Below are 15,712 nucleotides of genomic sequence, written 5' to 3' on the forward strand. Positions count from 1 at the left end.
CCCACAAGGGGAAACCACTTTTCAGCATCCACCCTGTAGAGCCCCCTAAGAATCTTTTATGTTTCAATAAGGTCGCCTCTCATTCTTCTAAACTCCAGTGAGTACAGGCCCAACCTATTCAACCTCTCCACATAAGAAAATCCCTCCATACCAGGGATCAACCTAGTGAACCTTCTCTGTGCTGCTTCAAATGCCAGTAAATCTTTCCTTGGATAAGGGGACCAAAATTGTTCACAGTAATCTGGGTGAGGTCTAACTAGTGCCTTGTATAGTTTTAGCAAGATTTCCCTATTTTAATACTCCATTCTGTTTGAAATAAAGGCCAACATTCCATTTGCCTTCCCTATTATCTGTTGAACTTGTATGTTAGCTTTTTTGGGATTCATGCACAAGGACTGTCAAATCCCTCAGTGCTGCAGCCTTCAGCAGTCTTCCTTCATTTAAATAATACTCAGCTCCTCTATTCTTCCTGCCAAAATGCATATCCTCATATTTTCCCACATTATATTCCATCTGCCAAGTTTTTGCCCACCCACTTAACCTGTCTATATCCCTCTGTAGATTCCTTGTGTCATCCTCGCCAATTGCCTTCCCACCTATTTATGTGTCATCTGCAAACTTGGCGATAGTAACTCATTCTGATAATCAGAATTCCACTGTGCACAACTTTGATTGTCAGCTTTTTAAAATAAAACCTATGTGAGAAAGCTAAATTATATTCTTTCTTTTAAAATTGGCCCCTCCACACCATGCACCAATCCTCACTTGCCACCCATCCAACCAGCATCCCAACTTACTCCTTGGTCTCTGATGACAACGTTCTATCATCAAACACATGGAGATATATCAAGAGTGATATCCTCTGTGAGGAAAATGCTTCATTTGTAAGGGGTGATTTAACAAGTCCACAAAGCGATACATCAAGCATTAGAGGGGCACTCCCAATGGCTTTCCAATGATTAAGCTCCTGGCTAACAATATAGACTGCTAAAATAACATCTCAATTTGACATCTCTCTTTATCGATTTTGTTATTCCAATTTACCTTTAATTTTAACACCTAATTTTTATACATATCCTAATAACTTACATGCAAATCTACTAAATCAGTAATTTGCATGAAGGGAGCTAAAAGCCTAAAGCTCAAAGTTAGGAAACACAAGAACAATCCTACAAGCACTTCCTGCATAGCAATTTATTCTATTATAATAGCGCCTCCCAATGCTAGATCCATGCAAAATTCAGATTGGAATTCTTCATTCAGATGATCCAATACTACTACATTCATACGACGGGAAAAGTCTATAATGGGATGTCTAGTTTGGTTATCAATTTGGCCTCCTGAGACGCCAAGTGGAGAAATGAGGTTGATGTGATGTGCCCATGATCTGGGCCTCATGGCTATAATCATATTTTGGGTTGTCCCTCTTCCACTTACGGAGCAGGTGACTGTACTGGCCATGTTTTGTGTGGATTTGGTTGCATGCTATCCACTGTATTCAAGAGGAGTCAAATCAGTGATGAAGTGTTAGTTCTTTGTGCTGCACATGTCCCACCATACCATCCATCTGCATAGTGGGTTAATATGAGCTGTGGCTGCATTTGCTGCCACCACAACTTAAGGGGACACACTCAATGCACTGCCAGCTGCCCACATCAAAGAACAATGAAACTGAATAACACAAGCAGAAAGAACAATAATAGCTACAGCTCAATGAAAGGGCAAGGCGACCATCTGGCTCAGTGACTTTTTTTTATTCATTCTTGGGTTGTGGGCGTTGCTGGCCAGGCCAGCATTTAGTGCCATCCCTAGTTGCCCTTGATAAGGTGGTGGTGAGCTGCCTTCTTAAACCGCTGCAGTCCACTTGGTGCAGGCACGCCAACAGTGCTGTTAGAGAGGGATTTCGGCTCAGTGACAGTGAAGGAATGGCGATACCTTTCCAAGTCAGGATGATGTATAGCTTGGAGGGGAACTTCCAGGTGGTGATATTCCAATGCATCTACTGCCCTTGTCCTTCTAACTGGTAGTGATCGTGGGTTTGGAAGGTGCTGTCTAAGGCGACTGAGTGAGTTCCTGCAGTGCATCTTGTAGATAGTGCACACTGCTGCCACTCTGCCTCGGTGGTGGAGGGAGTGAATATTTGTGGATGGGCTCATCTGTTTCTTAGAATGTTTGTGGATAGACTCATTTGGCTTAAGTATTTCTTTAGTGAGTCGATAAATCCTAATTTATCATTACCTAATTTATAAATTCAGCCAACAAAATAACAGGTGAAATCTATATTTGTTTTATATTTGTCTAAAAAACAGGAAGTTCACATTAACTGTTGGAGTGGGGCGGCAACGGTCAGTGAAGCAACGAGGGGGACAGCGAGCAGGGTGGCGATGGTCAACTTACATGACAAAAGGGACGGCGTGCGGGGCAAGCAAAAGGGTGGCCAGTGTTCAACAGACAATGAGCGCACAGCAATGGTGGCAGCAGCATGGCACATGGAAGGAGTGGCTGCTGACTTTCTGTTCCGGGAGCACAGCAGTGACGTCAGTGGCACCAATGTCCTGTTCCAGTGTGGTAACAAGAAACACAGTGTACTGGCTGAATGAATATTTGCTGCTGTTTCTTAGAACGGCACTCGATTTAAGTGCTTTCTTGGTGGGTTTTACAAATCTTAGTGAATGAGAATGTCTGTGTTCCTCCTGGCCTTTTCAATTCAGTAAGCACAATGTGTTGCAGTGAATGGCAAGCAGGCTAACATGAGGTAGTACCAGGAGCCAGTTAGAGTACACTTAAGCATCCTTGATAGCATCTTCATGCACATCTACGATCTTAGTGAGGATGCTGCAGAGCCACGAGGAAGAGCAGTATTCTGCAGCAGATCAGACTAGGGCCACATCTGAATGCAAGGTATTCTTTGCTGTGTGCTTCCCCCATGACATTCCAGCGAGTTCCCGTCCCAGGTTCACCTTGGTTTTTACTTTTGGTTGGTGTTGATGAGATGAGACTATGTGATGGGTAATCTATTTTGTAATAGATCTATTTCGGCTCTACAGCTACAGACTTTCAGTGCATGAGTGAATCCTTTAAACTGTCAAAATTTGGACTGCTTTACAACCACTATCAACAAATAATTCAATCTATTGCAGAAAATGTGGGCATGGTGGAATATTATTTTCAGTTTAATTTCTTCCTATTATAAATTGCCAAGTTTTACCCTAAAAACCTTGGACTATATAAAATCTGAGGATCCTTAATGCATAGCTGGCTACTCAGTCAACTTGTTAACCATTTTCTAATTACCAGATATTTCCAGGCACTTGACAGAAAAATTACTTGCCTTCACTGGACTGATTGTCTGTTAATGAATTGAGCATACAGATGTATTTATGGTAGGAGTTCACTGTACTTTGGCCTTTCAGGGCAGATCTTCTTTCCTTTAAAACTCTCGAATTATCCATCAGTACCTCTCCATCTGACAAATCACTGTCACTGGAGCTCCACGTGATTTCTGCAGTTTCCTCAGAGCTCCAACTGGCAGTATTTGCTGTACCTAACAAAACAGACAAATCACAATCAAATTACATATTGCGCATTACAAATAATGTGCTTAAAATACAGAAAGTTTAAAGCAAAGGTTTAATTCTTAGATTACAAATAAAATTACATTTAAATTCAAAAGTCAGATGCCAGCAAAGCATTTAAAGAATAAACTTGCGCTGATAGAACACCTTTCAAATCCTATTTCGCATTCCAACATTGCTCAGAACCATTAAATTGGTTATGAATTTTAATCACCTTTGTGACACAGTGGCTGATTTGTACACAGCCAATGTCTCACAAATAGCAGGATAAATGACCAGTTAATCTGGGTCAAAGGGCACGACTGGGCATTAAATATTCCTGAGTACAAGGTGTGTAGGAGAGACAGAATACAAGGTATTTAGGAACGACAGCAAAGGAAGAAAAGGCGAGGGGGGGTGGTGGAAATACTGGTTAAAGATGGCATTACAATACTGGAGAGAGGGGATGTTCCAGAGGGGCAAGGATAGAACCTCTCTGGCTAGAGGTAATGAATGATCCAATAACATTGATTGGTGTAATATATAGACCACCAACTAGTGGAAGGGATTTGGAGACACAAATTTACAAATAAATTATGGAGATGTGCAACAGTTATACAGTAATCATAATGGGGGACTTCAATTGTACAAATATAGGCTTTGATTAGAATAGAACAAAAGGACAAGAGGGGCAAGAGTTCCTGGAACGTGTTCAAGATAATTTTCTACAGCAGTATATTTCCAGTCCAATGAGAGGACATGCACTTTCGGACCTGTCATGAAAATATAATAATTTTCATAATATTATTGTGATTTATTATAAAGGTAGGTTAATAGTGGGGTTTGGATAGTTTCTGTGTGCGTGTGGGGGGTTTAATTAAATTGGAGACAGCTGGTCTGGAGGCTTTGAGTCATGAAAAAAAGCTAGGTTTTAAATGCTAAATACATAAACATGGCTAAAGTTTTAGAACGAGGTGTAAGGAAAATTTGCATTTATAGATAAATTAGGTAGTTTAAATTTCAAAAAGATGGTAGGATGCAACAACTACCCAGGGGAAGCAAAGCCAAACAGTGTGTTTATTTTTTCCAAAGGTTATTGATAAAAGTCGTACTATGAGAACATTTATATTATGAGAAAGGTAACGTTCCAAAGACCTATCAGAAAAATGGAATTAGCATTAAAAAGAGAAGGCTATGTGTAAGAAGAGAGGAATTCTAAGATCTAACAGGTGCGAAAAGCCTCCAGCATCTGTGCATCAAGTTGCTGTCTACAGGAACTGAAGCTGAGAAAACTCACTTTGAATTCTACTGTCCAGGATATTGTGTTGCTTTGCCTGGGTCTGTTTTAATCTATTTGTTTTACTGTTGCCTTCACAGGGGGTGTAACTGGAAGCCAGATCAATTAGGGGTTTTAGGAGTTATTTTAGTAATAATTTGTAGTTCTGTGTATGTGCTTGAAATCTTTTCTTTTATTAATAAATGTTTAATTTGGTTTTCTAAAAAATCTCTGAAGTCGTGGGAATCTTAATACTTCTGAATTCAGGAAACACATCTTGAAATAAAATACAAATTGCAAAATAGTTGTGACCGCATGATCAAGTTTCCCTCATGGATTTGATCCACCTGGAACACATAATCTGCCACACCATAACAGATTTGGTTCTGGGGAATGAGTTGGCCCAAGTGGATCAAGTATCAGTGGGAGAGCCTCTAGGGGGCAGTGACCATTGTTTCATAAGGTTTAGGTTAATCATGGAAAAGGACAGAAAACAATCCAGAGCAGGGGCAAATAATTGGGGGAAAGCCAACTTCAATGGGATGAGAATGCAACTGAGTCAAGTGAATTGGAATCAAATGTTGGCAGAAAAGATAGTGACTAACAATGGGCCACCTTCAAAGAAAAAGTATTGCAGAAAATGTCAAGGTATATTCCCTTGAAGGGGAAAGGTGGGACAAATAAATCCAGAGTGCCCTGGATGATGAGAGGGGTTGAGGCAAAAAGAAAAGGATGAAGTACGCATCCGACAGGTGTCAGGTAGAAACTACAATGGAGAATCAGGCTGAATATAGAAGGACCAGAGCGGAAGTGAAGAAACGAATAAGAAAAGCAAGGAGAGAGCATGGAAAGAGGCTGGCTGCGAACATAAAAGGGAATCCCAAGATCTTCCATAAGCGTGTAAATAATAAAAGCATGGTACAAGAAAGAGTAGGGCTGATTAGGAACAAAAAAAGGAACTTGCATGTGGAGGCTGGAGAAATAGCAGAGCTGTTGACTGTCTTTACAAAGGAAGAGCTTGCTACCCAGGCTGAGGTGAGGGAGGAGGTAACAAGTACAGTAGAAGAATTTATAATTGAGAGGAAAGAGGTACTGGAAAGGCTATCTTTACTTAAAATATATAAGATACCAGGACCGGGTGAGATGCATCTATAAGTGGAAAATGCAGAGACAAGAGTCACCCACTATGGGTCTAGAGTCACATTTTGGCCAGACCAGCTAAGGACAGACTTCCTTCCCTAAAGGACATATAGTGAGCCAGATTGATTGTTGTAAAAACCCATGATAGTTTCATGGTCACCATCACCGAGATTAGCTTTCAATTCTACATTTTATTAACTGAATTTAAATTCCACCAGCTGTCGTGGTGAGTATTGAACCAGTGTCCCTTGTTCATTATCCTGGGTTTCTTGAATGCTAGCCCAATGGCTTTACCACTATGCCACTGTCTCCCCCTTTCACATTTCTAACAGGGATCCAGCAATCATTGTAATATTATCCACCATACATATATCATTTGTTTTCATTTGGAATAAAGTGAATCCCCTTATACTTAAAAATAATGACAACTAAAGTTTAACAAATTTATGAGAATTCGCTGAGGACGTAACAAGCAAGGAGGATAAACGGGAACCAGCAGTGTATTTGGATTTCCTAAAGACATTCAATAAGGTGCCACAAAAAAGATTACTGCTCAAGAATCCATGTTGTTTGGGGTAATATATTAGTGTTACGACTGGGATGGGAGGAGTACACAGTTTAACTAGCCCCACCACTCCACAGGTCACACCATTAGTTTAAAAGTTTGATTCAATCACCAAAATGGCCAATTATTTATCTTCACTACTGTTACACAGAGTAAAAGAAACTTTAACCAGGCTTCTTTCAATAAACAACAAACCTACTGGGTTTATTACAAAACCAATTTCGTCAAATAGAAAGGCAAAGCTCATTAACATACAGTACGAAATATGAAAGTATACCAGTCACTCGAGCGAGATGCCCTCAATCACAAACACACATACCAAAAAAATAAAAATAAAAATACAGGAATTCTGCCAAAAATTACAAGTTAGTGGTTCAAGGGAAATGAAAAGGCGATGTCCCTTGAAATGCACTTCCAGCTGTGGACTGGCTCTGGACCGCAAAAAGGCTGCTGTCTTCCTTCACAAGCAGTTGTTCCTTCTCTTCTCAAAGCAAAATCAAAATCAACTTTTAAACATCATTCCAAGCGTTGTTTTTTCCAGAGCCATAAACTACCACGTGACCCCTTTTGCACAAGGTTCGCCAGGGTCAAGAGCTTTCCAGCTTCTTTACAACTGCTTAAATACCTTTTCTTGTAAATGGATATCTCTTCCAAGAAAAGCAGAGTTCTTGCATTAACCCTTTAAGGAACAGTGTCTTTTAAAACACAAATTCTTCCAGAATGTTCTTAGTTCTTGAAGATGAACCATTTTCTGTGATTAACGTGTTCATCACACTCCCCGCTTTGGAGAAATGAAATGCTATATTTACATGCGTTTCATTACAAAGTGTAATAAAACTTAAACAAAAATATTAAAACACACCCACACACTCATTAATTCACTTTTTATACAAAGCTAATACAGTTATTCCCTGTATCACTTCAGTCTTCAGCAAATTTAAAGCCAAGTTAAATTCTAGACGAAGCATCAGCAATTACAATGTTTTCCCTGCAATGTGGGCAATCTTTATGTGATTAGGCTGTAATAATAAATTCCATCGAAATAAGCTGTCATTCTGGTTTTTAAATTTGTCCACAAAGGCTAAGAAGTTATGATCAGTATATACCAGTGTCTCCCTATATCCATGGCAAACATAAACGTCAAAATGTTTAAGAGCAATTAGCAAGCCCAGGGTTTCCTTTTCCACTGTAGAGTACCTTTCTTTGGTGTCAACTCAGCTTTCTGGTAAAGTATTCCACTGGCCTAAGCCCAATTCATCTTTTTGTAACAGGACTGCACCTACCCCAGGTCACTGGCAACAATTGCTACTTTGAAAGGTTTAGTGAAATTTGGAGCAGTCAACATTGGTTCATTGATCAACATTGCTTTCAGCCTTTCAAAAGATACCTGATACTCTCCTGTCCACACTACTTTCTTTTGTAGTAAGTCCATCAGCAGAGCAGCTATGGTTCTGAAACTTGGTACAAATTTGCAGCAAAGCCTACATATCCCAAAAACTTCGTGATCTCTCACTTAGTTTTAGGGGGAAGGAACTCCACCTATGCCTTTACTTTTGCTGTTCTTGGTAATACTTGTCCTTGCCCTACATTATGTCCTCGATAAGTTACTCGTACTTTTGCGAATTCACTTTTGGCAAGGTTTATTACCAAGTCAGCTGACTGTAGTGTTTTAAACCGGGCTTCTAGCTGTTTCAGGTGATGTTTCCAAATGTCACTATATATCAGTACATCATAAGGTAAACCACGCAGTTCAGAAAATTGGCTACCACTTGATTCAATAGCCTCTGAAAAGTTGCTGGGGCATTTTTTAGCCTGCAAGGCATCACTTGGCATTGGAAAATACCGTGTGGTGTGACAAAGGCTGAGATTCCTATAGCTCAAGGTGTTAAAGGAACCTGTCAATATCCCTTTAACAGATCTATTTTGGTAAGAAACATGGCACTGCTAACTCTGTCAATACAGTTTTACAAGCGAGGAATTGGGTCGGAATCTGCTTTTGTTACTGCATTGACCTTTGTGGTCTATACAGAATCTGGGTGTACCATCTGGTTTAGGCACTAACAGAACAGGTGAACTCCAGCTACTTTGGCTGGGTTCAATGAGGTGATTTTCTGACATGTACTGGATCTCTTTCACCTGAGCCTGTTTCTCTGGTCTTAAGCAATCAGGATGCTGTTCTATAGGAGAGGATTCTCCTACATCCACATCATGTATGGCTAACGTTGTACATCCTGGTTTACCCCTACAGATTTCTTTAAATTCTGTAAGTAACCTCACTAGATCCTCTCGCTGTCCTGCCTCTAAGTACGAAAGTATGGTGTCTAACTGTCCTAATACTTCAGTGTTAACTAACAGAGGGTAGGAGTGTAAGTCAACATATTATTTACCTTTTTAATGTACAAGCACCTTTTTAACTATGTAACTGTTTCTTTATTTCTTTTACATTAATCAATGTAGACCAGTTGTGGTGTAACTCTGTACGTGGAGTCTGTCTCATGGTGGTAACATGGAACATCATAAGAGAGACCCAGACCAAAGAAGATATGTAAAAAGCTCTACTAAACTGTGCTGTGGGCTCAAAACACAAAGCACGATGGTTAATTTAGTCAACTGAAAGCCTTGCTGGAATCAGCAAGTTCTGCAAAATGACAAACTATAGGACAACTCGTACCAGGGAAGATAAACAGACTGAGCTTTGTTAAGGAGCAATAAATATGCTGCCTTCTCCCAGCTCTGGAGATTGATAACGGTGTTGGAGATAACAAAGCAGAGACAAGCTGGCTATGGTACCTCAAAGTCTGACCTTCAAAGGGGGCCTTGTCAAGGAACATCTGGAAAAAGCATGGAGATGAACAGTGACATCATTAAAAACCAATTAAATAGGCTAAAAGCAGGCTTTACTTTACATGGCACAGCGCCATAGAATGAACCATCTCTGCTGCAGTGGTTAGAGCAATTTGGTCAGTTGCTCAGAAGACGTGCATGGAGGATTCATCATTTGAGTTGACCACCAAGACAGACTCCGGCTCACAGGGAAGCTGTTGATACCCAAGGCAAGATAGGTACAGGGTCTTAAAGGAGATTCAATTGGTGAAGTGTCTAAATCTCCTCTGGCTCACTTTCACTGTCTCTTTCTGCTTACTCTGCCTGGCTGTGCTAACTACCTGATATCCTTCTCCCTATAATGGCACTGTTTCAACATTTCAATTTTTTTACTCGTTCATGGGATGACAGCCTCGCTGGCTAATTTCAGAGGGCATTTAAGAGTCAACCACATTGCTGTGGGTCTGGACGGAAGATTTCCTTCTCTAAAGGACATTAGTGAATTAGATGGTTGTCATGAGGCTTTTAATTCCAGATTTTTTACTGAATTCAAATTCCACCATCTGCCATGGTGAGATTCGAACCCAGGTCCACAGAGCATTGCCCTGGGTCTCTGGATTACTGGTCTGGTCACAATATCACTACGCCACTGCCTCCCAAGATGATACAGCTGATTCTTTTTCCTACGATCTGGGGTGTCTATCAAATAACTTACTTTAGTAACCCTCTTAATTACCTTGTATGGACCACTGAACCGTGCTTTCAGGGATTCCCCTGTAAAAACAATCACACTAACACTTCATCCCTGCTTGTAATGTTTGAGTCTTAGCTTGCTTATTTGCCATTCCTTCATCTTTGTTTAAGAAACTTTTAGACATTCTTGAGCCACCTTGCAGGCTCCCGTGAGCCGTCCTTGGAACACGGATACATAATCTAACATAGAGGATTCATCCCTCTGTACTAAAAACCTTTGTTTGATTAATTTCGGAGGACCTGTTACCTCATGTCCGTAAATTAACTCAAAAAGGGGTAGAACCAGTAGATTCATTTGGTGAATCTCGGTTAACAAATAAAAGAAAATCCAGTCCTTTGTCCCAATCATTGGGATGTTCATAACAATATGCTTTAATCATTGTTTTGAGAGTTTGATGGAACCTCTCTAAAGCTCCCTGTATCTATGGAAGATATTGTGTAGACATTAACTGCTTTATACCCAAACTACTCATTACGTACTCCAATAAGTCCCATATTTTGAAAGCTTTTAGACATAAGAACGGAACATTGATCCAACTGTATCACTACCAGTAGCCCATATCAAGTAAAAAATTGGGTTAACTTCTCTACCACTACTTTTGCTGTAATGGTCCTTAAAGGATGGCCTCTGGAAATCGAGTTGTCATATCCATAATACTAAGGATATACTGGTGTCCTGGTTTCATTTTTGGTAACTCCATTTACACGTAACTTCTGAACAATCCCTGTCACTGTTTCAGGCATTAGGTCGCACTCCAAGTACATCTGGTACAAAGGTACGGGTATATAATCCCCACCAATACCATTTATTAAAACTTTGGCTTTATGCCTTTCCCCAGCAAAAATGCTTGAGTGGCTCCTGTATTTCTAAATATGATTATAGGTTTCACTGTCCCATTTGGGGGATAAGGGGTTACTTTTTCTCTCAACAAAAAATCTTTATAACTCTCATGTATCTCATTCACCTCCTCTGAACTCACAGCAGTGTTCATAATTATTTTCATAGCCGCAGTTAACACTACAACTTAATCTGTTGTATTTTCAGTCAGGGTTCCTTTTCATGAATCGCCCATATGTACCCCATTAAGTCCTATGGATTTCCCACGCAACTTCCAGCAATCTTGCAAATGTGTTCCACCTTGTTACAATGAAAACACTTAGGCCTTCGAATATCACTTCCAGCCTCAACACCTTCCTTTCTGGTCTGAGGAGTTCCCTGCAAATTTCCAACTGTTCTTTCTCTTCTCTGGCCACTTGCCTTCCTTTCACTTTCCCACCTTCTATCCTTCTTGGGTTTGTGGGGGTGACAAAAAAAAAGGGGTTTAGATTTATGGGCCAGCTCATAATCATTAGCCATCTCCGCTGCCTGTCTAGCTGTTACTAACTACTGGAGGGGGTGAATTTTTAAATTCTTCCAGGAGAATTATTTCTCTAAGAGCTTCAATTGTTGGGTAACAATAGCAAAGGTATTGGCCATTTTGGTGAGTGAATCAAACTTTTAAACTAATGGTACGACCTGCAGAGTAGTAGGACGAGTCAAACTACACACTCTTCCCATCCCGGTCATTAGATAGGTTGGGGGCTCTTGTGGGATTGAAACGAGGACAACAGGTGATTGGACACGGAATAATGATTGGTAAAAATGGATAAAAGGACGGAGACCAGGTTTCTTATACATTAGTAAACCAAAATGGCTTTATAAGTTGCTAAGGCTTTTCTACAGATGGATAAACCCTGACTGGTTTATAAAAAGTAACCAAAGCTACACTAATGAGATTGGCGGCTAAGTTTAGTTGGAATTAACCATTGCGATGAGCAAAGCGGACATAGTTGAGGTAATAGCGCAGCATTGGAAATTGGAAGGGATACAAGAGAGACCATGTTCTCCAGGGGATGAGTCAATTGAGTTAGCTAGGATTCAGTTGCAAATAAAGATGCTTGAACGTGGAAAAAAACTGAAAAAAACTTGAATTGGAGGCAGAAAGAGAGATGCGTAAAGTTGAAAAGGAGAAAGAATTGGAAATGCAGAAATTTGGCCTCCATGAGAGAAGTTAGCAAAAGAGGAAAGGGAGAACGACAAAGATGAAGAGGCAAAGGAGAGACATAAGGAATGTGAAAGAGAATACTAGCTTCAAAGGCTGGAATTAAAAAAAGAGGTCTCAGATGCTGAGTAAGGGTCTGGTGATGAGAAAACCACCTCCAACCCACAGCCTAGTGGGGAGATGTTTAAATTTGCACAAGCCCTCCCAAAGTTTGAAGACAGGGATGCAGAGGCATTCTTTATTTTGTTTGAGAAGGTAGCTAAGCAAATGGAATGGCCAAGAGAGATTTAGACATTGCTCCTACAGGTTAGTAGGTAGAGCTCATGAGGATTATGCATCACTTTCAGAAGAGGTTTCTGATTATGATGCAATAAAAAAGGCTATTCTTAGCACATATGAGTTGGTCCCTGAGGCATAAAGGCAAAAATTTGGAAATGTGAGGAAAAGCCTGCACAGACTTATACTGAATTTGAGAGGGTGAGGCAAAGTAATTTTGACCATTGGATACCCTGTTGATACACATCTGGAGACTGTAACCAGGCTTCTTTCAATAAACAACAAATTCATTAGTTTTGTCAAATAGAATGCTTGTTAACATGCAATACGAAGTATGAAAGTATACCAATTATTTCTCTTTCAATACGCACACACCAAAGAAATAATAAAATGAAAAGAGGAATTCTGCCAAAGGTTAGAAGTCAATGGTTCAAGGGTAAAGGGAAGGTGATGGACTGCCTGAAATGGGGTCTGGGTTATGCGGCTGGTCTCTGAGCATTGATCTGCGAAACAATTGATGCCTCTTGCACTGCTTTTCAGGCAGACTTGAGGAACACCTGCAGGTACTCAATTCCAACACATAGAGCAACTTAAAAAAAAATTATATTCACTTCCAGCTGTGGCTCCAGAGTGAAAAAAGACTGCTGTCTTCCTTCACAAGCAGTTGGTCCTTCTTTTTTGCAAAGCAAAACCAAAGCCAACTTTTAAACACAATTCCAGGAATTTTTTTTCCCCTAAAGCCATAAATTACCATGCATCCCCTTTTGTACACAGTCCACCAAGGTCAAGAGGTTTCCAGTTTCTTTCAACTGCTTAATTACCTTTTCTCGTAAAGGAATGTCTCTTCCAAGAAAGGCAATCAGAGTTCTTGCATTAACCCTTTGAGGACCAGTGTCTTTTAAAACACAAAATCTTCCAAAATGCTTTCATTCTTTAATCACAGAAAATGATTCATCTTCAAAGTGTTTATCACAATTAGCATGGGTAGAGGATTGGCTAATTAACAGAAACCAGAGTTGTGGGATAAAAGGGTAATTTTCAGGTTGGCAAACTGTAACTACTGGATGCCATAGGAACCTGTAAGGATCTCAACTATTAACGATCTATACTAATGACTTGCATGAAGAGTAATGTGTTATATTCTTATAATTCCTAAATCATATTGGGATAATTTATGTTCATGCGTATATATACATAAGTATCCAAAATGTCAAATCACTCACTACTGCACTCCAGTGTTTATCACATCAATAATCTATCAGTCCACAGCACATGGTGTGATCTAAGAAATACATTTGATGAAGCTCCAATACTTGAATCTAAAAGTATGATTATTTCAAACTTTTGGGAACCACAAGGCATAACATGCTGGCAGCAGATATCTGTTAGCATCACGCAGTAAAGCCCAGAACAATAATAAGTCAAAGGAAATAGTTGTTTTGAAATAAAAACATTATCCTGAAATGCTCTTCTCCAGTTTTGGAATTGAAGATTATGTTATGAAGCCATCACATTCAATGAGATTATCACAATTTTCCTGTCTATTGACTTCAATGGCTAGAAAAGCAGGAATGCCACAGATTAGGCAAGCAGAGCTCAAGCACCCATATCTCTGGTCAGTGCTCCCATCAAGTGAATGCCATGTTGGGAATGAAATTTTATCATCTCAGATCTTCATTGTTCAGTGTAGCTTATTTAAAATACTACTTTGCTCTATCCTATAGGTATGGACAATCATGCAGTGAGATAGGGGGTCATGCATCAAAACTTAGCTGCTGTCGAAAACAAAAGGTAACTACCCAGGAAATGGCATATTTGAGCATGGACAGCTTGCTTTCAGTCAGACACTGTACATTTGATTTATGAACATGTCGATACACATCTGGCACACTTGCTAAGAAATGAACTATGAAAAATAAGGCCTGCTGGTATAGTAGGGATTGTGAAGCTTTCAATTACACTGAGCCATTGCTCCAAATTTACCTTGAAGATATGCAGCTGATTAAATCAGTAATTTCACGATTGCACAAGATTGCACTTTACATCGAGTCCTGAAATGATTTGGACAGCAATGCACACCACAAACAAGCCCAAGCTAACAAGACACAACCACCCCCATTGTAAATATTCTTCCAGCTCATATTTTATGCTGTGGGTATTGTAAAATACCGTTGTTCTTAATAAATAGCTGTCTGAACTGATAGATAGGAAGAAACTGTTCTCACTCATGAAAGTATCAAGAACGAGAGGGCACAGATTTAAAATAATTCACAGAAGAAGCAAAAGCGATGAGAAAAAAAAATTCCACACAGCAAGTCGTTAAGATATGGAGTGCATTGCCTGAGAGTGCAGTGGAAGCAGGTTCAATCGAAGCATTCATAATGGAATTAGGCTGTCTTTTGAAAAGAAAGAATCAGCAGGGTTATGGGGAGAAGATGGGAGAATGGCACTAAGTACCATCTACAAGATGCACTGCAGAAGCTCACCAAGACTCCTTTGGCAGCACCTTTCAAAACCCACAACAGCTACCACCTAGAAGGACAAGGACAGCAGATATATGAGAACAGCACCATTTGGATGTTCCCCTCCAAGCCACTTACCATCCTGACTTGGAAATATACCACCATTCCTTCACTGTCACTGGGTCAAAATCCTGAAATTCCCTCCCTAATAGCCCTGTGGGTGTACCTACACCACAGGGGCTGCAGCAGTTCAAGAAGGCACCACCTTCTCAAGGACAATTAGGGATGGACAATAAATGCTGGCCTAACCAGCGACACCCACATCTCATCAATGAATAAAAAAGAACTGCTCACTCAGAGAGCCAGTGCTGACATGATGGGCTGAATGGCCTCCTTCTGCACTATAACAATTCTGAGAGTAAAACCCAAACATTATAAATTAAATAAATGCTGAATTAGATTGAGAAAAGTCAATCTGAAGTATTGCCAGAAAGCGTGAAAAATGGGCGAATTGTGCAAAAACAAAATGACTGCTGCAACAATGAACAGCTCCAGTTTGGGATGAACTGGGAGGCTGATGTCATAGAGGTATTTGAAAAGTTTAAACAAAAGTCTAAATTGACATTTAGTAGCTTTCTAGAAGATATCAGTGAAGAGGAAAGGGTCAGCTACATCCTTTTGTGGGCAGGAGAGAAAAGTTCAGATTTATTTAATAGCTGGGAGCTGAGTAAGGACGGCAGTTAAAAACACAAATAAGATTTTTAAGAAATTCAGCGCACACCTCCAGCCAAGGTCAAACCATCGGATCCAGCAATGTGAAT

The 15,712-nt window shown here is 40.1% G+C and overlaps 1 protein-coding gene across 3 annotated transcripts in view; it reads right to left on the reverse strand.

Annotated features, from left to right (window-relative positions):
- The window catches only part of spidr (scaffold protein involved in DNA repair), a 336,544-nt gene that overhangs the window by 290,353 nt on the left and 30,479 nt on the right, over positions 1-15,712 (reverse strand). For all 3 annotated transcript variants that reach the window (XR_005943341.1, XM_041190250.1, XM_041190247.1), the window contains exon 4: positions 3,332-3,544. Coding sequence is in view for 2 of the 3 variants with exons in the window: in XM_041190250.1 (XP_041046184.1) it covers positions 3,332-3,544 (213 nt within the window). In the remaining variant the exon portion in view is untranslated. The remainder of the gene's footprint in view (positions 1-3,331; positions 3,545-15,712) is intronic.

The sequence above is a fragment of the Carcharodon carcharias genome, chromosome 6, assembly GCF_017639515.1.
Source record: "Carcharodon carcharias isolate sCarCar2 chromosome 6, sCarCar2.pri, whole genome shotgun sequence".
Classification (NCBI taxonomy): domain Eukaryota; kingdom Metazoa; phylum Chordata; class Chondrichthyes; order Lamniformes; family Lamnidae; genus Carcharodon; species Carcharodon carcharias.